This window comes from Oenanthe melanoleuca, chromosome 1A (genome assembly GCF_029582105.1).
Source record: "Oenanthe melanoleuca isolate GR-GAL-2019-014 chromosome 1A, OMel1.0, whole genome shotgun sequence".
Taxonomy (NCBI): domain Eukaryota; kingdom Metazoa; phylum Chordata; class Aves; order Passeriformes; family Muscicapidae; genus Oenanthe; species Oenanthe melanoleuca.
In genome coordinates this window covers 51,215,289-51,242,540 of record NC_079334.1, presented here as the reverse complement: position 1 = coordinate 51,242,540, position 27,252 = coordinate 51,215,289, and the positions used below count along the sequence as shown (strand labels likewise).

Below are 27,252 nucleotides of genomic sequence, written 5' to 3'. Positions count from 1 at the left end.
ACTTTGATCTGGTTCCATTTTGAAGCATACTGAGTTTTCAAGCCCTATGTCAGGTGACATGTCATCAACAAAAACAAGCATCAGAACAACTCTGAATTCCAGTAATCTCTTCATCTCTGCCAAGGAGATCTGTGGCCTAGAACAGCCAAACCATTCCCTCTTGCATTCTCAGCACCTTCTCTATAGGCCAGAACATTGAAGTCTACATGTTCAGCACCGTTACTCCCTGAGTTTGTTTGCAGCCTGCACTGGCATAAAGGATTTCACTGAAAGGAAAGCTTCCTGCTGTGCCTGTAAAACTCCTATTTCCTAAAAAGCTCTGTCCCAGCAGGTAGTGTACTGTGGCAGAGTACCTAAGGGTACCTCCTGAGATGATACCTTTGGTCTTCTGCTTTCTAAAATGTGTCTACATGAATAAAAGTACCAGCTATAATCTCAAGGCATACGGTTTGGTAAGTACAGGACCATTAATGCAACATCCAATCATTCTACAGAAGCTTATTGTGAACAAAATGTAGCTGCAACGTTCCAAATGCATTGAAGCACATTTTCAAAATCAAGATTTTCTTAGTAGGTTAAAATTTATAGCCCATTTACAATCAGCTTTTATCCTGGCCTCTTCAGAGTGTGTAACACATTCCCATGATACAGAAAATAAAAATGCAGGACTGTGTTTGGCCATATTCTATTACAAAAGCTGCCACATGCCACGGCAAGGCCTTGAGAACACTTGACTGGCCTGTCACATCTGTTAGTACTCAGTGACTATTGTTTAACATTTGGTTATATTTTTCAAGAGTTTTCATTCAATCCTTCTATGAAGCAGCAGTTTGACTGGTGCTCACAATGGGTGCAGACTCATCCAAGCTGCTAGCAGCAGTGAGTAAACCCCAGAAGTGGCATGCAGAGATGCTTCAGTCAGCTCTGTGGGAGCCATCACTGCAAGCAGAGCAGGTTAGCTATGCCAGCAGGGCAGATTTATATGGGACTCACCAACTGTGATGTCTGTCCTCTGTCTAAGTTCCTGCTCCTGGCTATGCCATGGTTCTTCAGCCCTTCTAAGCTGAAAATATCCTCAAGAATGGGTGAGAGAAGGACAACTGCACAATGGGAGCTCATACCATTTCAACCCAAGTGCCTCCACTTAGCACAGCATCATATCAGTCAGTCCAGCCAGAGAATAGGAATAAAAGATGAATGATGTACAAAATCTCTGGACACAAATATTAACTGACTTGTCCTGAAATTTCTGGACATGATAGTGAAAAAAAAATCACTGCTTCTTGTCTCTGTCATGGTGGGACTGAAATTAAGCATTTGCCTTCCTTGCAAGTAAAGAAAGACATATTACAGTGTAGTGGCTACCCAGTGGCAATATCCTACACACTGCTCACATAATGATTGTTCTTTCCCCTCAGTTCTGACTCAGACATGACTTTCATGTGTGTCAGTTTCTACAAGTGACCACTGTGTGATCAAACACAAGAATGCAGCATTTGCAAACGTAGGCAACTCTGATACCCAGAGAACTGTATCCTGGGCATATTAAATCATGCCACGAGAAATGTGAAGACAGCGATTTGATGACCCCCCCAAGCCTTTTTGTCTCCAGGCTGAACAAACTCAGCTCCCACAGCCTCTCCTCATATATCATGCTGCCCAGCTTCCCAACAGGCTTAGTGGCCCTAGGCCAGATAAGTCACAATTTATCAACTGTATCTTGTCCAAAACTGAATACACTGCTCCCAACACAACCTCATGAGTGCCAGAGAAAAAGAATTAATATTTTCTTTGATCCTGCTGGCTACAGTTCTGTTAATACAGCCCAGAATGTGGTTGGCTACCTCTGTTGCAAGGGCATCCTGCTGACTCTTTTTCAACTCAGCCTCCACTGCTGCCAGACCTGAGAATGGAATAAACTTCCAGAGACTTCAAAAGTAATTCCAAGGACAACAATTTAATGTTTCTTTCTTATCTCTGGAATCTACAATTTGATAAATTTATACCCTCAGGTAACATTCCCATTTCACATTAGCTCCTTACTCCTGAGCATATGCTCACCCATGTGAGCAAACAGCCCTGACAGCACAGTGCCAGCACAGCACAGACAACATTGCACTCATCCATTACATAGGAAACTTTATGGACTATAGCAACACAGCACCAAAAGCTGACCACTTCCACAATCCCTGCATAAATCAGCATGGATTTGGGAGCTGTGATGAGACAGACTGTGAGGTCTGCCTGCCCCCCTTGCTATCCAGCAGATGGGATGCTCTTCTTTAAGATCATCAAGCCCAACCATTAACCCAGCACTGCCAAGTCCACCATTAACCCATGTTCCTAAGTGCCACATCTACATATCTGTTAAATGCCTCCAGGGAGGGTGACTCAACCACTCCTCTGGTAAGCCTGTTCCAATGCTTCACTAGCCTTTTGGTGTATAAATTATTTCTAATATCCAATATAAAACTCTGCTACTGCAACTTGAAGGCCATTTCCACTCATCCTCTTGCTGTTACATGGGAGAAGAGGGCGTCAAATACCTTTTAAATCTCATTTGAAGCAGAATAGCATACCTTGAAAACATGTAAATATAGATAGAAATCAAATGATAAAGGCCAAGAGAGAAGAAAAAAAAAAAAAAAGAAGCTCCCAAAAGTGTACCAACTAAGGACCTGACCATTGTACTACAATGTCATAATTAAAAGCTGGAGAGGAAGCAGCAGCAGGGGAATTACATTAATGAAGCTTAGATGGTACAATTGAATGAACTCTGAAAAACAAATGGCTTTAAAAGGAAGCAATTTTTTTATTATAGTCTCTGTGGACAAGCTGATTAATCTCTGTTTTATGTTATAAATCAGAAGCAAACAAACAAGCTCAGAGAAAAATAGTGATGTCTGGTTTTTTTAGGGATGAAATATGTAGGAAGAATAAGACAGCAGGGACAGAATAGTTCTTCAACATCACTGCTAAGCCCCCTGCAAAAGGAACAGAGCATGATGAGTGTCTTAAGGCAAAAATTGAGTAAGAAATAAACCTGAATGTCATAAACACACAAGGAACATCATATAGAATGGAAATAAAGGATGACATCCCTGACACATTGGAAGCATGACATATACAACACATGCTACAAAGCTGGCTTTGAAACAGCACTCATATCTTCATTTCTACTTGTCAGCTGTGTTAACCAGGTGTATGTCTCAATGCCCTCTACCAGCAGACTTAAAATTATCTGTATTCTGCTTTTAAGACATGATGTTTGTTCCCTGAGTCCTTCATTTTTTCTCCACTCTGATAGCACATCTATTTTCGGATGAGTTTGCTCAATAGTACCTTCTAAACTTTATTAATTAAATTATTAATGTAATCACTAGAGCTGATCAAAACCCACTTATTTCCATGTAGAATAGCTTATCTTCTGCCTAAGTTTCCCAGAATATTAGCATTTTAACAAAACAACAGCAACAACAATACCATCAAGTCAACAAAAATGATATATGCAAGGGGAGTGGGGAGGGAGTGTTGCTTTGCTAAGAAAAAAATATCTAACAGAAAAATAGCTATCTGAAATTATTGTTTAATTATGACTTTCTGCCAAATTTTTCATAATTATAAACTACTAGCACTAAAAAAGTGCTGTTAGTAAAACAGGCAGATCAAGAGGCTTTTCAAAAACCTCTCCAACAAGGAGCTCAGACTTTGAAGGACTGCCTGGCCTTGTGGTAGAAAGCTAGAAAAAATAGAATTTGTTCAAGGGAGCCCATAAGGTAGCAGAAAAACTAATAACTGAGATGAGAATTACAGATAATTAGACTCCAGAAATAGAAGTGGAGTCAGAGAGGTAGGTGGAAGGGCAAAATGGATAAGAAAGTGTGAACATGCCACACTGGTGGGAAAATTTGCAATATTAATGAGTTTCCAATACTGCTTATACCTTAGTCATCCTGATGTTTGCTTTACAGTTTCAGTGACCAACCTTTTCCAAATTATGAGACAGGTATACTTAGCTGTTGGATTACTTACATGATTATTTTGGCTGAAACTCAAGGTGCTACTGCATCTGTCAGCCTCCACCTCTATCTCTTCTGAGAGTTTCTAGGCAAGAATGGCAGTACCTGGGATTACTGGACACTGTGTCAAGGAACAAGGCATAATACTCCAGCACACTGAGAAGGGTATCTTGTCCTACAGATGGCTTTTGGCACACTACACGGTGCTGTCTGCCAAGTCAAGGAACCAAACAGCAGAGAAACACCCCAGGAAGATGCCCTCAGAACAGCAGTAAAGCAGTAGAACTACTGCTACTGATGCTGACAGTTTAACCAAGATATTATCAATCCAAATCCTTCAGTCAGTTCTAGAAGTGACCAGAGGTACTCTCAGCACCCATCTCTGTGACCTGGAAGAAGTGAAACTATCCGAATTTATTAACACTAAGCATGAAAGTTTGCTTTTCTTAGGTTTTGAGACCACACCACTGCTCTAAAGTGCTGATACCTTAATGATGCATCTCATGAAGACAGAGAAAAGCTGTAGAACCAATATTTCGGGAAGACTAGAAACATTAATTACCAAGCAGAATTTGGTGTATTTGTTGTAGTGTTAGGGTGGACTATGACAGTCTTTCAAGAATCGTCAGTCCCAAGGAGTTGTCTGTCTTGGCCAATAGGAACATTGCACCTCCCTTTATTTTGTTGTGGCCTTGCCCAAGACTCAAGATACTGTTCAAAACTAACAAATACAAATGTTATATTCAGAATGTATCAGTCAGAGTAACCCAATATGACAAAGCAGGGATAGCATCTACAAAATGGAAATAGGCTAAGATTGAAGCTTCAAACACTATTTAAAACTCAGCCAACCTTAGAGTGACTCTAGACATAAGGAGAATGAGTGTACAGGAGAAGCAAAGCTGCACAGAAACCACTTCAAGCAGATTAGAGAGATCTTCATAGAATTAGAACATTTTAAATAACGTTTAATTTAATAATTTCAATTCTGTAGCCCAGATAAGATGCTCGAATAAATTCCATTTTGTAGATTTAAAATCATTAACAAAATATTTCCTCCTTTCAACAGAGTTAGTTAACAACAGAGTGTGTTAATTGCAAATCAAAGCTAATGTGAAGGACAGAATAGGTTCCTTAGCTTGCTTCTTTTTTTCTGTCTAATCCACAAGCAAATCCAAATATATGACCAATATGCTTTTGAAAAATGCATATGTGTGATGGTGCTCTCTTTGATAACATGGGACAGTATATCCTGTGATACTTGCATTTTACTGGCCCAGAATGCAGATGGGGACAGTGGAGGCCACAAAAAAGCAGGATTAAATTGTGATATTTTAATTGATTTCTCAGGAAACTAAAATGGCATATTGAAGAGAGTGAAATTTGTGGGTTTGGATCACACCAATTTGAGTAGAAATATGTATTTTCACTGTTTTGAAGCACAATGGATGCACGACCAGTGAAATATTCACTACTGCTGTCAAAAGACTTACCCTACAAAGGCAGTCAGCCTCTGAAACAGAAGGAAACAGAGAAGAACCACAGGAGATCCTACCACTAAGCTGTTTTGCACTCTAGTTTGCTTTAAATGTCTTTCCATAGCATCATCCTGGAAAGCTTAAAATTCAAGGAGACAATGTGACTTCCATAAACACAAAATAAAGAGTGGCATTTAAAAGTAAACTCTACACACATTGGAAGCCCAATTGTTTAAGTTTTCTAATCCCAGGATAGCTATCTCTTATTTTAAAATTCAGCTGTTCTTATTTAAAAATTTATATTTTATAAAGGCCAGTTTTAATTCTGGTTTTCTGTAACACAAAGTTTAGCTGCAGCAAATAATTCATATTGGACAAAATATCAAAACACTTTTGAAGTTTGAAAGATTTATATTCTTGGCATTCTAGATCAACATTATAAAATAGTCCTTGTTTCATAACAAGGGTCTAATCTTAGCACCCTGTTAATCCTAAATCTCACTTTGTCCAAACAATAGAGCTGTTGTTTCTACAACCTCAACAGAGCTTGCTCCTTGATTTGAATAGCCAGTTATATTAAAATTTATATTAGCCTTTTGTAAAAAAATGGTATGATCTTTTATTCAAATGCATCATTTTGATGAGTGACTTTAAAGTTGAAGTGGATGACAGAAAACAAACACATATTCTAGCAAGGGATAGATGGTGCTGTCCAGAGTAACATTTTCCAGTTACAGTCATTCTGACCATCCAGAACAAAATGAACCTTGAATCCAGATAAATGTTAAAACTTAAAAGATTTTGTCACTGAGCACAAAGAATTTAAGACAACTGAAGCAGCTATTGGGAATCTCTTAATCTGGAAATTAATTAGAGAAGAATGAAATTTCTTTCTTACAAAAGTTAATGTTGTTAATTCTAGTAACTGGCAATAAACATTCAACTAATGCTCACAGCCAGTTAATTAAATCTTTGGTGATATAAGTACATTTAGCATTTACATGGTCATTGCCAAGGTTTATCCTATTTTAGTGAGGCCAAAAGTACAGAGCGATGGTTTACATTCTTAATTATTAATTACATTCAGCTGATGTCCTCAGATTCAGACCCGACTACCATACAAACATTCACTGGTATGTTTCAAATTTGCTTTTACTCCTATTCTGATATTCTTAGCAACTTAAAACCAGAACAAATTCACTGAAATGTGTACTTATACTATGCTTGAATGTGTTTTAACAGAGTACTTCATTCTGACCGACTGCTGTGTGTCACATAAAGAAACATGGGTCAAAATCAGAAATAACTTGAGTCATCAGTGGAGTAAAAATAGAGCAATGTCATATTCTTGTAAATTTTCAGAGCCTATTATCTCAAATAAAGAAGATCGTTTTATAAACCCGGTGCAATTCCATGTCCCTCTCCCACACTCTCCACAACGCCTGTTTTATTGCATCTATAATGGATCTCCTGAAAAATAATTTTTAAAACCCACAACATGCTTCTGTCTCTGCATTTTAAAGTGTACTTCATTTCACTTGCATTTAGTTGCACCTGTGTAGATGTACAGCAACACAAGTACTGAGTTGACACAGTGGCTTGTTTTGATCTTAGCAGCTGCTAAGCTTTATTTCTCAAGTACCACTTACCATTGCCCATTGTTAAAACTGTACAACATAATCTCGACTTCCAGAAAACACCATGAGTTCCACTATTGCATAACTAAAAAAATACAGGGATGTTTACAAGCAAAAATAAAAAATATATTTTGTAAAATAATAAACATCAGCCCTCAAAAATAAAGCACTGTTTTCCCTATAAAGAGAGATTCCTAACACATTTCCAGAGTTCACCTATGCAGATGAATACCCAAATGACTGAGAAGACTGTTCACACTACACTGTTAACCTGGAACATGATTATCATAGCTAAATACTCATACCCAATACTAATACATGAAAAAAAGCCTTTCCCCCAAGGTTGCTCCACTCCTCCCATGAAGCTACCAGGCATCTTCTTTACTCATCTGACCATTCCCCACAGCTTTGCATGTCATGTTCCTAAGAGATGTCACGTTCTGGAGTTTCTTTATTGTTCTTTGATTCTTTTCTGAAATCATTACTTCCCTGTTTGCTGGTTAAGGTGGGCATGTCTTTGTGCTGCGAGGTAGAGAAATACGTAAAAGTAGAGTTCACAGGTTTTAAGGAAGTGGAAAGAAGCCAGAGTGAAGCTCTGAAAGTTCAGGACCCTCTGAGTGCATGGCTTGCTTTTCCTCAAACTCCAAATGCAAACCCAAAAAACCAAAATCCAAACAAACAAACAAAAACGTTGTAGATTTATATTGCTGCCTAACCTGAATACACCCAGGGCTACCCAGCAAGTCTTGGGGATTCTCCATTTACTCTCAGGTTGTATACAGATCTGGCTTAAAAAATATAGGTGGGGGTACACTTCAGAGACAGATCCTTTGAGAGAGGAAATATGCCTGAGGGCTGATTTTTAGAAACCCTTCTATAAAACAGTCAGCCTGTTCCATTCATCCCGATGTTAACAGCAAAAGTCCAAAGCAAACTTCTGAAAGGCAATGAACCCTTCTTTCCTCTTGCCACCCCTCGTCAGATCTGATTGTACAGTTTTTGCCATGTTCTTGTACAAGAGGGACCCAGGTTTTAGGTCTTTTCAGCCTTGCAAAGATATATATAACCAGCGACACACTGGCTGAGGACAGGCAATCCTGAAGGAGGGAGTAACATTTAGAGCTACAGCTCCACCTTTAGATCGAAATCGGCATTGGAAACACCAAGAGCGGGAAAAGCAGCTGGACAGCTTGAATACACTCACACCGAAGGTGGGATATCTTTGCTGCAGTGGCATGCACGAAGCTGGACACTCTCAAGCAGCTCCCAGTGCCAGCTGCTGGCATGGCTGTCTGGGTGCCCCTGCACCAGGCCTGCCCCTCATGCACTCCAGCAGTTTTCCAGTAACACAATTTTCCAGTCTCAGAAGAATGCTCACATGGTGTAATGTCAAGAGACACCTCTCTTGCTCTCCTAGACCCTCTCCTCTTTCCTGGTCCACATTTCAGTGCCTTGGTGTTTACATCATCCAGAAAACCGGCCAGCCTTGCCTCAGATGTCCCTGCTGCCTCAGAGAGCGACATCTGTCCGTGCTGCCACCACTCCCTGGAGAAGTGGTCCAGAGGCTCCAGTGTGGAACACATGGCCAGGCCCTTCGGAGGGACTTGAGATGCTCATAGCACACCCAACACAGGCTCCAGAGGAATGGAGCCTGCAGGAGGATGCTCAAGTGGAAATGGTGAATATGAAGGAAGGATTTTCCCAGTGGGATGTACTCAGTTATGTGCGAAAGAAGGGAGCTGGAGGGGACAAGGGGCAGGCCAGCGGGGATCTCAGCGAGGAGTGGTGCTGCCCAGCAGGTGGGCAGGGACGCGGGCAGCCAGCAGGCAGGCCAGCACGATACCGACGAGCTGCAGCAGCGCCAGCCCCAGGGCGGCGGTGGCAACATAGAACATGTTGCTGCCGACGAAGGCGGACACGGCGCCGAAGCAGCCGTCGGGGTGCAGGCTGAGGGCGGAGGGCGGGCTGCGCTGGCAGCCGCGGCGGGCCCGGCAGCAGCTGAGGGGCACCGAGCCGTTCTGCTCCAGCCCCCAGGGCGAGGCGAGCCAGTCGCGGTAGCTCTCCACGCCGCAGCAGGACAGGGCGCGCTGCAGCGCGTCCAGGGCGTCCGCCAGCCCGTCGTCCTGCCCGTAGGCCAGCAGCGCCCGGCGCAGCCCCAGCTGGAAGCCCTGCGCCAGGGTCCGGCGGTACAGCAGCGCCGAGAGCCCGGCCGCCAGCCCGGCCGCCAGCACCACGGCCAGGAAGGCGCTGTAGGCGCGCAGCAGTCCCCGGTGCTCCGTGGCGGCGCCGAAGCACCCCAGGAAGCCCCAGATGATGACAGCGACGCCGGTGGCCAAGAGGATGGCGGGGGCGCTGGGGTAGTCGCTGGCCGAGAGCGCCAAGTAGGTGCCCAGAGACATCTTGGCCCAGAGGCCGATGATGAGCATGGTCAGCCCCGCTGCCCAGAAGACGAAGCTGAAGGCCATGAGGGACAGCTTGAGCAGGGCCATGGTGCCGTCGGGCCCTGGTGCCGCCGGGAGGCCAGCGGCGGTCACGGTGAGGGCCGGGCAGAGCACAGCGCCTCGGCGGTGTTCGAGGTGCAGGCGGGCCCTGCCGCTTCCCCGGGCAGCCGTCGGTGCTGGCCCGCTGCAGCGGCCCCCTGCACCCGGAGCGAGTCCTGGAGCGAGTCCCGGCGCTCCTGGGCTCCGGCCCCGTTTTGAGGGCGCGGCCCGGGGCGGGGCTGGCGGGGGGACGAGCCGCCCACGGCGGGCAGCGGGCCCCGGGCCCACGCTCGTGTCCCCAGGCAGCGGAAACGGGTGGGACTGGAGCTGCCTCTGCCCGCAGCACTGCGGACCCTCAGCCGAAAACATTCTGTAACAGGAAAGCTCCATATTAACCTTAAATGGCGTGTGCTGCAGCCCAGGTTTACCCCGGACAGGGGACTAAACTTTTACAAGCACTAGGAGTATTACTTAGGCAACACGCAGACAACCCACAGGAACCATAACGAGAGGTTTTGGTTTTATTACTTTTATTTCTTTTCATCGAACTGTGCTATTAAGACCCTTTGCAGAAATAAGCATCTGTACCTGAATATTAACTAACTACACATTCAGTCACTCAGTTTAGATTTTCCCAGCTGGAAACTATTTTCGGTTTGGCCTGACCCCATTAAAAATTCATTTGATTTAGTCCACGATAGCACTGAGCCACTAAGAAGACATTAAACCACAGCGAGGTACTGTTATATAACTAGTGGCCCAGGAATCTCCAAGAAGATTCCATCATCATTGCAGTCTCATTGCAAAAGAGCAAAAGATAAGCTACTCCTACAAGTCAGGTTAGAAAAAACTAGTAGGAAACTGTAAATGAGACAGTATCTCAATCAGAGGTGGAAGTTTAATTGTGTTTCATGGTAACATTTTCTTGATTTCTTTCTTTTACAGATTGAAAGAGGGAAAGGAGGTGCTTTATGTGTCATATTTTAATGCACAGGTTTAATGTGCAACCATAAACTCATACTGGTCAAACCATTCATATAGCATAATTGTAATTGAAACATCCCTTGTTCTTTATTAGAGGCCTTGACAGTTTCATTAGCAGAAGGATGTTATCATTCCTGCGTTTTGCAGATTCTCTTCTTTTGCCAGTTTACAAGTTTAAGCTTTATCATTTTCTTGAGAAATCACATCTGAGCTAGTTTGATCTGATTCTCAGGTCTTCTCTGAAGATTCCCAGATCTTTATGTCAAGATGTTTTAGGAATGATGATGTCCATGCTCTAGAAGTACTCCTCGTGCATTGCATTATATTACTCATTTTAGCACTATATTACTCATTTTAGCACTAAATCATATGACTAATATCCACAGGGAAGAACAAAAGCTCCCAGGAAAGACAAACTGGAGGTCTGCAGGTGTGGAATTTCACAATCAAAAGCTAAAAGATTATGTTCACAGTTTCACATCTAAATGGGCAGTCACATTCCTGAAGCTGTTTCTTCCAAAGCAGTGAGTCTCTGTTGGCCAGGCATGTGAGCCATGCAGGGAAAAGTCCTTGTTGTCCTTAGAAAGGGTTGATCATTGCCGTGTTGCAATCTTCCAACCACCTGCTTTCTCTATTAGGATTTTGCACCGTTTCATAGCAGCGTTTTTCCCTTTTGATTCCTTGAACTGCTAACTAGCTACATCTAAAAGCTACCAGCTGCTGTTTTGCCATCCTTATCTCGCATGTCTCTGCGTACTTGCTCACAATGAAGCAATTTTTTTCTGAAGTTTAGATCACAAACATCTGAAACTCACAGAAGGGCTAGACTAGCTATGTTAGGCAGTGCTAATGAGGGGCTAGAGACCCCTTGCACAGGTCAAACCTGTGAATGCTTTTCTGAACACTGTCTCGGGTTCAACAGGCTTCAACACCAATAAAGAACACCAGTCAGTAGGATTTTCTGTTACCCTTGCCCTCCCTTGCAGTGAAAGCACACAGGCAAAATAGCTTTAGAACAGGCTCATACAGGTGCCTTGGGAAGCATTATGCCTAATAGGAGCAATCAAAATATGGGCAGATCTGTTGTCATCCAGGTTGCTCGAACATGTGCCAGAAATAAAGAATAGTGCTAAAGGTACAGAAATCCAGATCTTCAAAAATACATTTTATGATCTGTCAGTGGGATTGTGAAGCATTTGACACAAAATAATGGGTTTCACAAAATAACTATTGGTTTCATTGGCAAGTATTTCTTGAACTTCCTCCAAAAATCATGTTAAGCATTCAGTGTTGAAAGGTGCCAAATGATAGTAACATTTGTGATTTTTTTAAACAGGGTGAAATGAGCATACAATTTTATACTTTATACAAGTATAAAATCCTGTCCATTCTCCTGGAACCGTTTGGGTAAGTAGAGGAAGTAGGATTGGACTCCTTGAGCGTCTGTGAAGTCATAAATTGTGAAAGTATCTGCATTTATATACCTTGGGGAAAACTAGAAGTCCTATGATGCCACCATAATGTTCTATTATATTAGTGTACCTTTGATGTTGTAACTATTTATTATTGGTAGTTTATTGTCTGGTGATATGCTTAAGAGCTCCTCTCATGGACAAGATGCCTACTGGGTGGGATCCCTGTAAACACAAAACAAAAGTGACTCCTATGGTAAAGTCTGATTGTAATGCTTCATCACGTTGAGTGATTTCTTACACCATAAATTCAAGTCCATTGAGTTCAACAGAACTGTTGATATGAAAATCAGTTTTTCAGTGTAAGATATCTAATTCAAATTGATATTTTTATGTAAAACTGAAAGTTATCTTTATTTTAAATTGAATCAGATTAAACAGAAGTCATAGTTTTACAGACTCCTAGGGCTGTGCAACATAGATGTGGTGCAAGTCCAGGTTGAATGGGAAAAGGTGGACTTGGAGAAAGATAATTTCCCCTTAATCTTTTCATTCATTCTGGGAAGGAAATGTGTCAACACTTGTAACAGAACTCACTTCCAGTTGCAGGTCCCTTCAGGGAAAATTAATAAATTATGAAAGACCAGGTATTATTTGCCATGTCACAAACCCTTGGTCCAAGAAAAAATATTGGATCAACTGCTTCTGCTCTATCAGCAGACTGAGGGGTGCTGCTTGGGCAGACAGAGAGGCATATAGGTGGGGTTCCTACCAGCTTGCATAGCTGAGCAGATTCCACCTGCAGCAACTGTGATCCTAAGGAAGAACTCAGCCTACTGATCCCTGGAATGTACTAATGTACTTTACCAACAGTATGAGCACGAGCACTATTTTTTTTCACAGCAAGTTTATTTTAGGAACTCAGTTGTACAATCTCTGCTACATATCAGTTACTTTGCTATTAATAGCAATGATCAGAGATGCTTTAAATTAATGATTTACTTCTAATGTGTTTTTTAACCTTAAAATAAAACACAAAATTTAATTTTAGCTGTACTTTCACCGTAACTAGAGGAAAATATGATCCATGCCTTGAGCAAGTCTCTAAAGGAAAAATTCAATGCACTTTCCACTTACCCTGCAGAAAATTATTATATGCTGGTCATGAGATGTATTTCAACACTAGTATATCCAAATAGCATGCAGGCTAAGTTGGTGGTAACGTGTCAAAATACCATGTCAAAGGAATAAAATAAAAATTTTTAAAAAAAGTAGATCTTTAAACTTTTCAGGGAGTAGTGAGAGAACAAGATAAAATTAAACATTGCCAAATTTTACACTTGATTTTAAAATATTTGAACATATTTCTATTAATTCTCTGTTTTCACTTGTATTAAGACCTAAGGGTATTAAGCATTTCACATATGGGGTCTGTGTCATGTGCATATTGACAGCAGTTTAGTGTACTTGGCAAGTCATCATTCATATAACACTTAGCTACACTTATCAATACAGATTTCCACGTATGAGATTTCCAAGATCTGCAGGAACAAAAATTTCTTCCACTTTTCACTTAGTTGGTATAATTTGTTATCATCTTTTCTGGGTTTGAAAGTTAATGACCTTATTGTTTTTAGCCCTTTTCTTTTCCTGTCTTACGTTAAACAAATGCCATGATAGTAATTGTGGAGTAGCCAATCCAAAACAGAGTAAATTATGGTAAATTAGGGAGTCACATTGCATAGCACAACCACTTCTCTGTTTAATTTTATCACAACAGTGGAGGCTTCCACTTCACAAATGCTGATGAAAGGGAGAAGACTGTTACTCTCTGGATGCATAAAACAGACTCCAATACAACATGTAATTCTATTTTGTTATGTAATCAATGGGCAGTAGACTTTCTAGTGATATTGTAAGTGCAGCTTTATGAAATGAACATCTGTCATTGCTGATTATATAAAAAAGATAATGCACACAACCTGATATATATAGGTGATGTATATATTGCCTGCAATGTGTTTTTATCAAAAAATACCTAACAGTAGTCCCCTGCTTCCCACTGGTGCTTGGCACAAGGTTAGCAGGAAAAAGAAATATTTGGTTACAAGCAAGGTTCATGCTTTCTGTGTCCCTGGGTGAGGAATTGGGAAATCTCATTTTGAAGCATTTAGCAGAAAACAGAGGTCCAAAGCAAAGGCAGGTATTCCACATGTACCAGCTGATTCCCACCTGCACATGGATCTTCTTTGCCTCTGCTGTGCTTCTGTGTTTTGGCAGATCTTGCCATCACAGCAGAAGACAAGGTGACCACACACACTGTGTGTGGGCTGGTGAAAGACCCCACTGTTATCCTGGGGTCACTCAAATCCATGTCCTTGCTGAGGTGAATGGTTACGGCTTTTGTGTAATGCAACAACAGTACAACAGCAGAGGTTTTTCCAAGCCTTGGGGCCTGGATCCATGTTCTTTTTTCAAGCTTCCTTGAATTGCTCACATGAAATTTTCTGTCCTCAAGCAAGCATTGCTCTTGCCTGCTGTAAAGGTCAGGAAAGGCTTATGCAAAGGAAACAGTCTGTGTGCAAACAAACCACCACACTGGCATCATTGCTTTAATCAGGACAATCATTTGTCAGCCTGCCTGTCTTCTCTGATACTCAGATATGAAGAACCTTGTTTAGCTCTCTTATGATGATAAAATCTTAAGTATTCTTACTACAGTTTTGTATTAAAAATGCCTGTTACATTATTCATTCTATAGCTTGCCGGTAGACAAAAAAGCATTAATCAGCATGGTAGAAATGTGAGAATTACAAGAAGTTTTCTTAGCATTTCCTATAGGAAGGATAGGAAGGACTGCTGAAAACTTTCTTCTTTTATTTTTGTGAGACATTTTTCATGTACTTTTAAAGTTACTGGTCTTCATGGGATGAGAAAGAAGTCCTGCTTAACTAAGTTAATTTCCCTTTATGATAAGGTCATCCATCTAGTTGACCAAGGGAAGACAGAAGATGTGGGTTTCTTTTTATTTTGGCAAAGCTTTCAGTGCAGTCTCTCACGGTATCCTTCTGGACAAAATGCCCAGCACACACAGCTGAATGTGTCTATGATATATAAACAGTATGATTTTATGCTGTTGTTGTTTGGGTTCCTTTTCCCGAGAAAAGCAGACAATTTAGGCAGTAACTTGTCTGGGAACTATTCAGGTTTTCAGATGGAGAAATTTTGTTGGAGGGCGCAGGTAGCCCTAAAGCAAGTGGCTTGGGAAGTTATTGCTGTTAGTTCCTATATTCTCACCAGAGATGGAGGGACAGATTACAAGTTCGTTAGGGGCACTAAACTCTGATTGAATAGTAATAACTCTTTAAACCTCTCTACCTGGACCACAAGCCTCAGGGCAGGTGACTGGAAGCTGTTCATTGTGACCATGTGGTAATTTTATTATTTCTTTTTTTTTGCTAATAGAGTTCTTTTCAAACTTGTCTGCATTTAACCAGTAATTTTTCCACCTTCTCAGAAATCTTGAGGATGTCTCCATTTTTTTATTCACTCTTATCCTTAGATGTATGCCCCAGAATTTTTTGCAGAAAATTTGAATACATTTAATTTTTTGTAAATTCCACCTTTTCGTTTCAAGGTCCAATAGAGGACACAGGCATGGGAATTGACATTTTGACTCAAATCCATGGGAGGCAATTGAATATTCTGGTATGCAGTAGGTATAACTTTGGATTTTAGGTTCTGATTCTGCATTGTGCAACTACTCCTTACTACTGAAACATGTACACAAACATAATGTAACATTAAGGTGCCCTAATGATTTTATTAGCTGCCTAATTCTTTTTTTCAGGAGAAAAGCATTAAGAAAGGAACTTTCATGTGTTAAGCACTTTTCCATCTAACCTATTAAGGCAAAAGCAGCTGGGATTTGTGAATCAGAGTATTTTTAGATATCAGTAAGAAAGGGATTGTAATCATGTGACTGGCTTCATTTTTTTTTTTTTTAATTGAAATACATAATTGAATAAATACAATACTTACAGTATTGAGGCTCTCCAGCTTTAGCCCTCTCAGAGCAACCTCCTGGAGCCAGGTCCTGTAGACGCTGTAGTGAGAGAGAACTTTGCCAGGAACTTCAGTTGTACAAGCTTTGTCCTCAAATGAATGCATGTACACATAAGGAGTCTCACAGCTCATGCAAATAGGGGAGCTGATGAGTGGGCAAGTTGATTACAGCACTTTCACTGATTCCACATATGGATGTAGTATGTGGGAAAATGTTTGCACTGCCTGCTCAAATTAACTTACTGTTCTTTGCTTTGAATGATCCCCTGGGGAATCAGTGGAGAGCAGGAAGCACCCAGCTCTTTCAATACTCAGTTCAATTTGTTGTAGGAAAAGCTGTTAATGTTTATGTAAGCCCCAAGGCTTCTGTGAGAACAGAAGAATTTAACTGAAAAAAAAATCCCATTGCCAAACCAGGGGTTTCAGTACAATTTTAAACCAAGTATCTGGACCTCTCATTCTATTTCTTGTGTCCACATCTCACATGACACCAGAAGTGATTTTCAGTGCTTCATAAACTGGTCTTTATCTTCAACTCATTTGTTTACTTATTTGCAGGGATTACAACCAAAGCCTGCCATAATGCCATACAGCTTTCAAATCTGAGGCAGACAAATGTGCATTATGGATTGCAAATTGGCATTAGCCCAGATTTTCTGCTCTGTAGCTCTAATCCAGTCTGTTATTAGTTGAATACAGCACCATGCAATTTAATTGTTCATGTGTAGGAACAAGACCACATATAATAGCTCTGTTGTCTATCCTTGTCTTCCAAAGCTTTTGGGGGTTAGGCTTTGTTGTGAGACTTGTGTTTTCTTCTGGTGAACAGAAAGATTTATTTGTGCAATTCTAGGCTTCCTCACAGAGGTACACCTCTGTTTTGCCTTTTTTTCCCAGCCTTTCCTGTAGAGAAGCACAGGCTCTGATTTGCCTCCTGGATGAGGGAAGCCCAGAGCAGGTGTCTCACCTCCACCTTGCTGTCACAGCAATGCCGTGTTGCTCGCACCTCGTGCCTCCCACACAAACGATCTCACAAACGGCCCTGTGCCGATGCAGCTTCTGTACCCAAGCTGTGTTACCCACAAGTACTAGGAATGCCTCTGCAATGCACTGTGCTCTGCAGGTCTGCTACAAATTTAATGGATAGGAAGAGAGCAGAGGATGGGGATGATGCAGAGGAGGAACAAAGGAGCCTTTCCACCCCCTCTGCCATCAACACCATCCTCCTCCACAAGCACTTTGTGGACTGCACACCTGCCTGTGCCCACGCCACAGTCACCAGCACAGCAGCTATGGCTGGATCCGGCTGTTGAAGCCTGGCTTACAGCCATCAGCTTCCCTTCAACAGCAATCACTCATGATGAACTGTCTCAACATCCCACACAAATCTTAAGGTAAAATTGTAAAGTCCAGAGACAGTTGAACGAGCCTTGTGTGTAGTTTGGTTCTTCTGATTTACCAAATAAGATTTGTTGGAGCCAGATCCAGCCACATACAAGCAGCTCCGTCACAGAAGCACTGTAGAAGGAGCAGGTCCTAGACCTTCCCAGCCTCAGGAGCAGATACACCAGTGCACGGGGGGCACTGGGTCTGGATGGCACTCTTGGCATGGCAGGCTGCCATCTCTGTGCTGCCCGAGTGACAGAACAGCCGTAACCCTCCTGGGCGCAGCAGAGCCGCTCTCGAACTTCCCTCTTAGCATGTGTAGATGACGCTGTTCCGAAGCAACGTGAATATAGACCATACTCTCTATCCGAGGGAGTGAAGCACGCTGGAGGCGGCCCCCGGGTGCTTTTCTGAGCGATAACAAACATGCAGCAAGTGCGATCGAAATTATAGAAAACTGCATCTCCTCCAGGGAGGACGGTCAAAGAAATCCAGCGGAGCTGCTAGTCATTCTGCCTGTCTGAGATGGATGATGTCTCCCAAAATCACGCCAGAAAAGAAGACTGAGGTGCGGGGCTGTGGAGGCTGTGGGGTGACCCCGGGGCCCGCAGCGTCCCCGAGGGGCGCTGACGGAGCGCGGCCGGCAGGGGGCGCCCCAGCCCCGCGGCAGCGCCGCTCCCGCTCCGCTCCAGTGGGACCATGAGGCTGGGACTCGTGGGGAAAATCTTAAAGCTAGCTAATCTAGAGAAGGCAAGAGAAGATGTAACAATGTTTAAACAGGTGAAGGCTGCTACAAAGAGAAAGTTTGTCCTCCGGTCTCACAGAGCACGAGCTACTGGGCTTGGATACAAACAAACACCAGTTTAGGTCAGAAGCTTGAATAACTGATTCAAATGTTGCACTGGGTCTCTTATCTGCTACAAACCAGGGATCACTGAAGACAATCCAGCTCTTCTGGCTGATGTCACCATTACTCCTATAATTTGTTAAGAAACCTTATGTAAAAATAACTTGTTAAGAAAGAGAGAATAGAGCAGAATGGATGATAGAAGAAGGCAGGACAGAGGGAACAAAAGAAGGAAAGAGAGGAAGGGAGGGCAAGCAGAAGTGGGCATAGCTTCCCCTCCTTGTTCCTAACCCTGTAAATCTTGAAAATTCCTGGAAACTTATATGCCTAAGAAAGTGGCCTGTTCATGAGGAGTCTTCCTAGCTCATTACACAACAAACTTGCTTCAGATATACTGTGTTGTGGCTAGTAACCATTCCGTGGGGCTGAGTTTCAGTATTTAAAAAAAGTGCATTTTAAGTAGAGTTAAAACACTGAAGAAATCCGGGAATCACCTACTACACTCTCGCTTCACTACCGGTATTTTCTTTTGATCTCAAAACAATCCCATATCAATAGCAATATTTAAAGAAGATATTCAATGTTTCAAATGTTAAGAAGAGGATTTACATGTCACATTAGTCTTGCAATTGCTAATTAATGGAGTGTTCAATTACCGCAACTCTTTCATTCATTACTCACAATGGAGCAGAACACAATTTACAGTCACGCAGGCTCTTGCAGGGACACCACAGTCGTCAGAGGGATTCCTGGCACGGTCCTGCCACAAGGGCACCTCTAAGACCTCTTCCTGGCAGAGGTCCTTCTTTTGATAAACTTCCTCCCGTATCAGCCCTCTCTCTCCACTTTCAGAAGTGTTGTGCACCACAAACCAAGCTGAAACAGCACAGGCAGAATCTCCAGGCACGTTGTTTCGTGTCAGCAGAGACCTGCATCTTACTTTGGTCCTTGTAAAGGCATGTTCAGCCACCACGGTTCTTGCTGAGCTAGCAAAAGAAACACTGCCTGAAGTAACTATACACGAAAGTATCAACTGTTGACATAATCAGTATGCAGCATCTCAAGCTAAAATAAAACCAGACCAGCAAGGCTCACAGTACTCCCAAAAGTACAGGGCTTGTCAATCAGATCCAATCAGGTGAGGTCTTTCCGGCAGGCTAAGGCAGTTTCCCATGTGCTGACCAAAAAATCATTGAACTTTTGCAGCTGAAGCAGTGGGAATCTTGGGAACAGATCTGTAGTCTGTCAAGGGGCTCACAGAGTTTGAATAAAACACTATCGGTGGCTTAGTAGGAGGAGCTGCAGTCAAAAAAATACTGAACTGTCACTCAGTATCAGCTTGAACCAAACTCATGACACTGCAAATAGCTGGGGCTTGAATATAAGCCTGGCACACACTGATAGCTGAGCAAATCTGAGAATAAAACCTGTGATCAGCTGTGTAAGGGACTCTACTCCAACTTGATATTCAGCATAAGGGCCTCTCACGTGTGCTTAGCCAACATTCACAAGGCTATACCTGCTACAGGACAGCCCTATGGTGGATCCGCTACCACGGAAAGCTTGTGGCTGGATGCCGGGAAGAGGTGGGATTAGAAGCAGACTCAGAAGCAAGCAGCTGTGATCAGGGGGAGCAGCTGCATCCAGAAATGACACCATTCAAAGGGTCAATGACCTTGGCTGCCAATAAAGGCATCAGACACACTCTCCAAAAGCATCAACCTTCTTGCTCTGATCTTGGAGAATGTCCCATCTTGCTTGGTGGCCTTCACTCACCAGTTGTAGGGGAAAAAACCACGAACATATTTTGAATCTAGTGTACAGTACTAGATTAAAATGCCCAAAGTGAAATTTTCTTCCTTTTATGTCAGACATTGGATGCTTCTTCCTCAGAATTGAAGGTCTGTGTACCTTGCACCTTATTTGATTTGGTGTGTTCTGATCATTCACACATGAAATGCCTGCTCAGTGCTTTTATGGCAAGTTGAAACAGGAAGTAAAACTCCCAACTGTCTCAACATGTCTGGACTTGATTTCCACATACCACATACTTGCAAAGCTCAGCCTAGTCCTAAACTAACCCAGGATGTGAAGTAAGAAAAGATCAGAAACATACCTTCATGTCTGTTCAAATGAAACTGTATTTAAACAATAAATGTGTGCTCAGATTAAATGGGTGTTTAAGCCATACTGTCAGTGAACTGTGACTTATCAGAAACAGAACAGAGAAGAGGGAAAAGGATAGAGACAACTCCAGGACACAACCAGTTGTTATAATCAACTCTTGACACATCTTTCTGAAAAGAAATGTTTTCTTGACCAGTAAAATATTTTTATGTGTCAGAGTAGTAATTTGGAGTATCACCAAATGCCCCTTGTACTTAAACAGATGGTGTAACATGTTTAGTGGGTGAAACATTTTAACTCTTTTCCAGCAGGCGAGGCCCACTGCAAGACAGAAAGAGAAAGGCCAGAACAGCAGTGGCAAGCAGGGCTGCACATCATGGTTAACTTCAAAGAGTGTGATATCCCTTCAATTTCAGTCTTCATTAGACCCGCAGCGTGTTTTCACATGGACACCCCGTGCAGTCCCAGCCCTCAGGGTTCCCTCTTGCTTCTCTGTACACATTTCCAGACGGTTCCAAGCACGGGCACGCGTGTGCCAGCACGCCGCCAGCAGCCACGGACACCGGGGCAGTGCTGCTGCCTCTCAGCCCGCGGCCGGACGTCCCGCACCAAGCTGGGCTCGGCTGAGAGCGGCCGGCGCGGCCACATAGTTGCTTCACCAGCGCAGGGAGAAGCAGCCTCAAAGACGTGGCTCAATTCCCTGCCAGAAGGGCCCCCGCCCCCCACGGAAGCTGAAGGCGCTCGGAGACTCGCTGGCGGCACCCCCGCACGCTCCGCGCCGGGGCTCCGGCAGAAATCCCGATAGACCCTGAGGCCCTTCCGCCGGCACGGATCCGAGCGGCCGCTGGACCCGGCACGGACACGGGCCCGCGCGGCGCCGGAACGGAGCGGCCGCACGCCCGCGGAGGAGCCGCGCGGGGAGAGCGAGGCGGAAGGAGGGGCCGGCGCGCCCCGCGGGCTGGGAGCTGTAGTCCGCTGCCGCCCGCTGCCGTGCGACCGGGGGCGGAGGAGGACTACAAAGCCCAGGGTGCCCCGCGAGGGCCCGCCCCGCGCTGACTCGTGCAGCACGTTGTCCGGCTAACGCGCCCCGCGCCCGCTCCGCCCGCAGCGCCCCGGCCAGCGGCGGCTCCGCCGCTCCCATCGCTCAGCACGGCAGGTCAGCGGGGACGGGGGCGGCCGCGCTGCCGCGTTTCGCCGAGCCGGGGGGCAGCGGGGCCGTGCTGGGGCCGACCGAGGTCGCGGCGGGTGCGTGCAAGCGGGAGCGGATAGGGGGTGCCGCGGTTCTCCCGGTGCCCCGCAGCAGGGAGCGGGCTACGAGCGGCGCGGCCGCATCCCCTCGCTGCTCGCCCTTGGCACGCACCGGGCCCTGCCCCTGTAGGTGCCGGCCCTGAGGTGCTGCCGGGCAGCGCCCACTTGGCCAGGAAGGTGGCCGGGGCACGGCGGCCCTACTCGCTCCCGCTGCTGGAGGCGCCCCCCGGGCCTGGCGAGAGAGCCGCAGCCGGGGCTGGTCGGGCGCTGCCCCGCCGGTGACCCCGCGGGCAGCGGGGCCGAGGGGCCTCTCCCGGCAGGCGGGCTCCGCCTCGTAGCGGGCAGGCTGCTGCGCTCGGCGCCGCTCGCGGGGCTCGGGAGGCCGGGCGGCCGCTGCCCGCCGTCTCCCGGCTGTCCCGCGGGGAGGCCCGCGCTGCCGTGCCGTGCCTGCCGGCCGGGAGCTGCAGCTGGGCAGGAAACTGGTGGGGAAATGCGACTCCTGGAGCCGCTTGTACCGGTGTCCTCAGCTCCTTCGTTACGGCTGTTCCCTGGTTTGGGGCTTCGCGGACGTGGCACAGCGCTCCTGATCCAGGTGTTTGGTGATAAGAGCGTGGGATTTGTTTGGTTCTGGCGGGGAGCTGCAGAAAAGCCAGACTCTCCTTTATTTTTTTTTGTCTCTAAACAGTTGTGGCTTTTTCTGAATTCACCTCTGAAGATAGTTCAAATTAGCCTACTCTTAAACATAACTCGTATCACAGGCATAACCTGAGCTTTTCTCTTGAGGAAAATACTGATGCAGATGTCCACAAAACAGAGGTGCTTATTATTGCTAGCTTTCAGGAAGAAAGAGAGTATTTTTCTTTGGTAAAACTTTGCAGAAAATTGCAACTGATGGGTTGAAAAAGTGAGAGAACAGGATGGTCTTTTACAAGTTGGATGCTGTTTTGTAAATGTGGTGGTGACTATACTAGTTGAAAGAAATACCCAGGGTGTCTGGAATGACACTTCTCCATTTTGTATGTCTGTGTAACTACTGTTCATTTCATTAAAGGAAGTACTCCTTCTTGGAAAGCTAACAGAATAATGCAAAAAAAAAAAAAAAAATTCCAAACAGATTCCAGGAGTTTCTCTACTGTATTTTAGTAGGGGATAGACCTAGGGAAAAAACACTTGTCCATTTAATGATCCTAAGCTAAATGAGTTTATTAATTTAAAAATCTGGGTTGTGTCTGAGGCACTGGTTTGTGCCCTGTTGTTGGTGGCAGTCAGTAGACTTTCAAGATTCAGTAACTAGATTTGACTAATATATTGTAAATTTCAATTTTAAGTTGCTTATTTTAAATTTCAGTCCTCACAGTGTCTGGCACTCTGGCATTTTAACTGTAGATTTGGGTATTGTGTAGCTTGGTGCTAGAAGAGTTAGATTGATTTTTCAGTGTATTCTTTCTTCCATATGGTAAATATGATGAAACACTGCTGCTGCTTCCACCACAACTGTAAATGAACCACGTGGTATTGGCATCTATTTGTGGGAGAGTCACAAGAGTGTTTTTTTTAAATAATACTTTCTGGGAGGCATCTTCTTTTTCCTTATTTGCTATTCAGGAAAAGTGCAGAAAGAGATTTGGGGCAGTCTTTGAAAATGTAGAAATGAGAGCAGGTCAGAGATAAGTGTGCTCGAGATTTAATGGGAGTGGTGTGTAACTGTCTCTGTCTGAAGTGATATCTCAGCTTGTGCTTTGCCAGCCAGTGCCAGTGGGAAAGAAGGATTCTGTAGCTCTACTTGTCCTGTCAGGGGACAGGACACTGGCTGTCACTTGTAGATGATTTAGTGCAAAATCTGACTAATATATTCTCTTGGTGATAATTGTTACTAGATTAGAAACATATTTGCAAATACCTATGTGAATTGAATCTGAGATCAGACCTTCAGTTATTGAATGTTTTTTTAAAGGGCCATTCAAATTTCAAGTGGTTTGAACATGTTACTTAATTACTATGATTCTGTATTGAACTTAAAACTTTTGCAGTGGCTATTTTTCTCCCTTTCTAAGAAAGGGCTCAGAGGAGCATAACTTTAGTATTAACCACAATTTGTAGATTTGTATGAAAACGTGCATGCACTTAGTGACAAGTTCTCATCCTGTACACTTCTTTTTCTAATAACAAAAAAAAAAAAAAAAAAAAAACAACCAAAAAACTGTAGAGGAGCTGTTTTCTACTCCTGCCTCCTTCCTTCCTCTGCCTTTAGTTGACCTGCTTTGCAGTTTTAATTGAAAACACTGGGGTATGCAGAAACTTAGCATGTCTTTGTGCAAGAATTTAAATGTCCTGATAACCCTGCATATTGAGCACTACACTGGAGCTCCAGGAGTGTCTGCTGAATAACCCTGTGTTGTTGGGACAGTGCAACTGTCATGCTCATATGTTGAGAGGGTGTGCATGCTTTTGGGAGAGAGCAAGAGCCTTCACCACAGCTGAACAACACCATGACTGCTGGTGAAATTGAAGGAAGTGTCCAATCACCTGTCTGCTGCATCTGGAGGTCCTGGTCTTGCCTTGCTGGGATGCATATCTTGCACGTGCATGACTAGTAGCTGTCCTCCAGAAAGACAGCAAGGCAACCAGTTAACAGTGTAGTGTGTAAAGGCCTGTGTGTGAGGAGCTGGGATCAGGAGCTGCTGAGGAGTTTTCTCACTTCTTGGAAGGGCAGCAGATAGTCATGGAAATAGAGATTTATATATATATATATATATATATGTATATATATATATGTATATAGTGAATTTTTTAGGTGCAGAGTCCTTTGCAGTTTAAATGAGTGGTGCAACAGCTGGATGGACCTGGAAGTAGAACAGCTTTCCTGTGAGTGTGTTGATAATACTGAGTTGTTGGTGTTCTCGTGCGGCTTCTGTGACTGTTGGAATTTGCTACCCTGGAGCTTTGTCTCTAAGGAGTTATTCTTCAGTTCCCTGCCACAGTAGAGCTGCATTTCTTGTTTCTCGAAGATGGGCCCCTGTCATGTTTTCAGCTTTGTGTTCACCTAATGATTTTGAAAGAGTAGATCAGCTTGTTCACTGATAGTGTTTGGAGAGTAGGATGAAAGGGACAGGCAGAAGAACACTACTGATAAGTAATGTGCTTGGCAGTTGGGCAAAGTTATTTTGTTCTCTGAAATCCCAATTTTACCATCATAAGGATTGTGTTTCAAAGTGTTTATAGCAAAAGTGAATGTATCTGCTGGTACTTTTGAGATGCAGCTTCTGCATATTTCAGCTGGCAGCCATTGGCACCACAGAACTTTTTCACCCATTTCCTTTGCTTGCTGCTTGTAGGTAATGAACAGAGTGGAAAACCTGCTTATTGTAGAACTCCTTACATGTGCAGCAGCTGTGCTATTTTCCTTCTGTTCTGCTTGGGAGTGTTTTGCAGGGGGTTTTCCAAAACCAGAAGTTTCCAAAACCAGAACTTCATAACTTTACATGGCCTGGAGGGACATGTGCTGATATTTTAACCCAAGCTGCTGGATACAGGAAAGTCTTATAAAATTATTTTAGTTCTAGGTCTTTGCTGAATTCACGTAATTCACATTGGAATGCAATACGAAAGTGACTTGGGTAGATGTGTAGATTCTAAAAAACTTAGTTTCTGGGTGCCTGTCCAGATTTGTGCCACATCACTGTGGTCTTTCTGTCCCATGTTTCTAAATTTAGAAGTATCTTTACAACCTCTGCAACCTCTTAAAAGAGTAAGGATTTGGGCTAATGTTTGTTCATAAATCTGCAATGCAGTGCATTACCATCCTGATTCACCTCATACTTACTCATTTCATCAAGTTGTTCCAGTCAGTGTACTAGCAGTAACTTAAAAAACCACAGAGCATATGAGAATGCTGTCTTGTCTTTCACCGATAAACATGTTTTGAGTGTCCCAGGCCACATATTCTCATGTTTCAACACATCCTTTCAAGCAAAATGAATGTAGTTGTCTTTGACTTTTATGTTTTACCTTCTGAAGCATGCAAATGATATTGACTCTAGTGTGCAGGTACCTGGGTTTAGGCTGCATATAGGCTGCACAGTTCATTTTGCAGGAACACCTCATTGATACTCAGAGTAAAAATAGGCGTTTTGAAATTTGTGAACTTCTGAGTCATGGGAAACCAGAGCCGTGCTCTACAACCATCTGTGATTGCAGAGCCAGTTGCTCAGTTGAGTTTCAAAGGCGTGGGTTTGTGTCAAAGAGATAACATGCAATATGTGGATATGCAATAAGGTCACCTTGGTGATAATTATGAAATACATTCCAATTTCTGAATTTGTGGCTGTTGCATTAATTGGCAGGCAGGTTTCCTCTGATGCATCCTTCTGAGTACGAGCAGACTATCAACAGAGTAGACACCATTTGGAGCTGATGATTGTTTGTAAACATGTGTAAGATTTATGTGCACAAGTATGGAAAAAGCCTCATCAATCTTAAATACTCTGTGTTGCAGAGTATGGTGCTGAGACTTAAGTAGGTATCTGTTATTTTGGTTTTGCCTTCTTAGTAGGTTAAATGTTAAGCATGGGATTTGCTTTGTTAGGTATTTCAGACAGTGAGTAAAGAGTGCAACAGTTTGTCAGTGGGAGAAAAGTTGGGTCTGTATCTTCTGAAGTACTGATATGCCTCTTCTGCTTATATAAAATAAGTGATCCTGTTAAAGGGTAGTAGCATTCAAATGAAGTGTGCTTATGCAGTGCATAATATGAATGTAAAGTGTGCAGGCTATACCAGCTAAATCAAATATCCATTACTAGTGAAACTGCAGGTATAGAGGATGAAAAGAACACAGCACACTTAATGCACATAGATGCAGGTAAATTTTTATTGCTGCATCTCATGCCAAGCTGATGGAAGCTGTGTTCTGGCCAGGGATACTGGTGTTAGAGGGCTCCCGCATGAGTCTGTTTGTGACATAGTCTTTTGTGTGTGCCTGTGGCTTATGTCCAGTTCAGGTCAGTTTTGGCTCAGTTGTAGCATGACCTGTGTGAGGTGTGCTGTATTCTCGCTGAAGGACTCTCGCTTTATTGTTCGACAGCTTGCTCTCAAATTCAGTCCCTAGCCTATCTCTTGTCTTTCCCACAGCAACTTCAGAGGAACAAGGACGAGCGGTGGTGCCTTGTTACTAGAAGGAATTGCTGCCCTGTGGAGTGTGTGGGGATCCTAGAAGGACCAATGATCAAAAACAAAGGAAAATTCAGATTGAATTTTTTGCAAAATTGAAATGCTTTGAAGGTTCCATGGGCCTTCTAACTACTTGTTTAGCTACCAGAGGTCAGATTTATAGATGTATTTAAGCATACACCTCAGTTACTTATTTGTAAAACAGGGATGTACATACAATCCTGTCAGAAGCCATAGGATTAACACTTTGAATACCAAGAGATGTGGGTACCTTCTGCAATGTTAGTGGATATTGTAGCTACCAAAAGCACTAATGGATACATTTAGATTTGTTTGTTGAGGGGGTCAAACACAGAAAATTTTGCCTTTTCCTTTCAATGAAAGGTGGAAGGAACAAGCTGTA

At 43.6% G+C, this 27,252-nt stretch overlaps 2 protein-coding genes across 4 annotated transcripts in view; one reads left to right on the top strand and one right to left on the bottom strand.

The window, feature by feature from the left end:
• Positions 1–7,109: 7,109 nt before the first annotated feature.
• On the bottom strand, positions 7,110–9,798 carry LOC130264151 (tetraspanin-7-like). Its single transcript, XM_056512166.1, has one exon. The coding sequence runs from the start codon at positions 9,621–9,623 to the stop codon at positions 8,907–8,909; it is 717 nt and encodes a 238-aa protein (XP_056368141.1). The 5' UTR covers positions 9,624–9,798; the 3' UTR covers positions 7,110–8,906.
• Positions 9,799–21,425: 11,627 nt separating this feature from the next.
• Positions 21,426–27,252, top strand: part of TRABD (TraB domain containing) — a 31,392-nt gene continuing 25,565 nt past the window's right edge. Inside the window, exon 1 of one of the 3 annotated variants that reach the window (XM_056512145.1) lies at positions 21,426–21,591. The gene's annotated coding sequence lies outside the window, so the exon portion shown is untranslated. Of the gene's footprint in view, positions 21,681–22,101; positions 22,276–27,252 lie in introns of those variants that run through there. The other 2 variants (XM_056512152.1, XM_056512158.1) reach the window with 2 other exon arrangements.

Bases quoted from the DNA above. Each gene is read 5' to 3' on its own strand.
- LOC130264151 (XM_056512166.1), bottom strand. From the start codon at position 9,623: ATGGCCCTGCTCAAGCTGTCCCTCATGGCCTTCAGCTTCGTCTTCTGG.